General features: G+C 46.6%; 1 protein-coding gene; it reads right to left on the minus strand.

Moving 5' to 3' along the window:
• Positions 1 to 379: 379 nt before the first annotated feature.
• On the minus strand, positions 380 to 1,342 carry GSTUM_00007908001 (uncharacterized protein). XM_002839708.2 has 4 exons: positions 1,206 to 1,342; positions 931 to 1,150; positions 734 to 870; positions 380 to 680 (listed from the first exon to the last, which is right to left on the minus strand). The coding sequence occupies exons 1-4, from the start codon at positions 1,273 to 1,275 to the stop codon at positions 571 to 573; spliced, it is 537 nt and encodes a 178-aa protein (XP_002839754.1). The 5' UTR covers positions 1,276 to 1,342; the 3' UTR covers positions 380 to 570.
• Between the last annotated feature and the right edge of the window lie 515 nt (positions 1,343 to 1,857).

Genomic DNA, 1,857 nt, shown 5'->3' on the forward strand with positions numbered 1-1,857 from the left:
ATTGGTTCCGGGTTATCACCGGTATACCGCCCATACTAAATGCCACGTATCTAGGACGATCCGCTGCTGCCCCCCACACTTGCTCGTATTTTGCACCATACAGGGACCGACTCTGCTATCCACTCACGCCCTATTAATAATCGCTTCATGGCGTTTAAGGAAGTACTTACTGAGATACGTACTCAAACCCCTCAGCAAGACACAAATTTTTTTCAATCTAGTTCTTGTACATAATTCGTTGTTGATGGATAGCACCACGACGCTGGGGAAAAATGGCGATTTCTCCGGTAACAGACCGTGACTCACAGGAAATTATTCCCAGAAGGTTCCCCTTACCATGAGGTAGACCCAAGTGGCATAAAGAACGTGCTTATGAGTTCCATGAAAACAACTTATTAGAAGTATCCATAGTCTTCACAAAATTGCTATTCTCATAACACCTCAGATAAATATACTCGGGAGCAAACACACTCAATCAGACCCACAACCAAAGCCAACAGCCAATTCAGAAAATGCGCAAACGCCTTGTTCCCAGGATAGTAAAAATTGGTATTGTGCCTCCCGGGTACTTTATTCGTCATCACGTAGCCCAATGTACCTCTTGAAGCGAGTCTGACGGACTGCCAACGACCCAGCAACCCCCAAACCCAGCGCCAAAAGAAGGGCATCGACTCTGTCACCTATGTTGGTTAGGTTAGATCAGATTTCTCTGGCTACAAGCTTAGGTACTTACTACGGAGTCTCTTGGCATGTCCAAGAGTTGGTGGAAAGTGAGGGACCAATTGTCCATTGATACCGTAGAATGGTTCTAGGAGTGTGTCATCTAGCCTGGCATTATTGTTGATGACACGGGCGATGGAGTTTTTATCTCTGGGACCAGTTACGCCATCAGTCAATTTGCAAATAAAAATAAATATAAGACAGACTTACTGGCGGGAACCTTCATCTCTGAGCTCATCGACCTGCTGCAGGATGTCTGCCTGCCCTTCCAGGAGGGCAGCCTGTTCTCCCCGGAAGTCAGTTTGCCCTTGTTGGAGGGCAGCCTGTCCTTCCTGGAGAGCAGTCTGCGCCTGCTGGAGGGAAACTTGTCCTTCGTGAAGGGCAGCTTGTCCCTGTTGGAGTTGTTGCAGAAGTGCCAATATTTCAGCCACTTGGATGCAGATATGTTAGCGACATGGGAGCTATAGTGGGTGAGGCGCAGAGACCTTGCGAAACACTTTCCATGCCAGGCTGTGGCAAAATTTGACTGTCAGTTTGTTCCGGAATATCTGCCATTGCAGCGAGCTTGATCGGGATGTTGCGAAACGTTGGGTTGTGAAAGTTAAATTTAGAAGGGTTTTTTTGTCGGTCAAAGGTTTGTTTGGGGTTGGGTGTGCTTGTGGTGTGTTGACTCCAGCAGTCTAGGTGTGTCCAGTAACAGGTGTCGAGTAACAGGTATGATACCATGTTAGATAAAAAATTATGGAGCCATTATTTGGCGTTAACATGGAAAATTTATCACTGCCGGTTCCAGTTAATGAGTCCCTCGTGCACTTTCCTGCGGGAACCTGGACTGGATTCAGAAACGCTCTTGGCATAATTTCCCATTAAAATCTAGTTTGAAATCGAACCTTGCCAATCACCCTCCAGTTCGGTTCCGGTTTCGACGAGGACTTGTGTGACCAATTTTTTCCTGTCTAGTTTATTCGGGCTCTACTTAAACGGTTTATTTTTTTAGTATCCAAGCACCCAACAAATCTTCGAAAATCTAAACACCACCCCCCCTCTGCCCACATTCGAAAGGCTCAGAAGTCTATCACAGGAACTTTCCTATGATACAGTTGCCCAACCATCCCGGAGGCAGTGATTCTCTACACG

The sequence above is a fragment of the Tuber melanosporum genome (genome assembly GCF_000151645.1).
Source record: "Tuber melanosporum whole genome shotgun sequence assembly, scaffold_4, strain Mel28".
Taxonomy (NCBI): Eukaryota; Fungi; Ascomycota; class Pezizomycetes; order Pezizales; family Tuberaceae; genus Tuber; species Tuber melanosporum.

What these genes read in the sequence shown, in the direction of transcription:
- GSTUM_00007908001 (XM_002839708.2), bottom strand. Translation starts at nt 1,275, where the DNA reads ATGGCAGATATTCCGGAACAAACTGACAGTCAAATTTTGCCACAGCCT. An exon ending in CATGGAAAGTGTTTCGCAAG is followed by an intron (nt 1,151 to 1,205) that starts GTCTCTGCGCCT and finishes TCTGCATCCAAG; the next exon opens with TGGCTGAAATATTGGCACTT. An exon ending in AGAGATGAAGGTTCCCGCCA is followed by an intron (nt 871 to 930) that starts GTAAGTCTGTCT and finishes AACTGGTCCCAG; the next exon opens with AGATAAAAACTCCATCGCCC.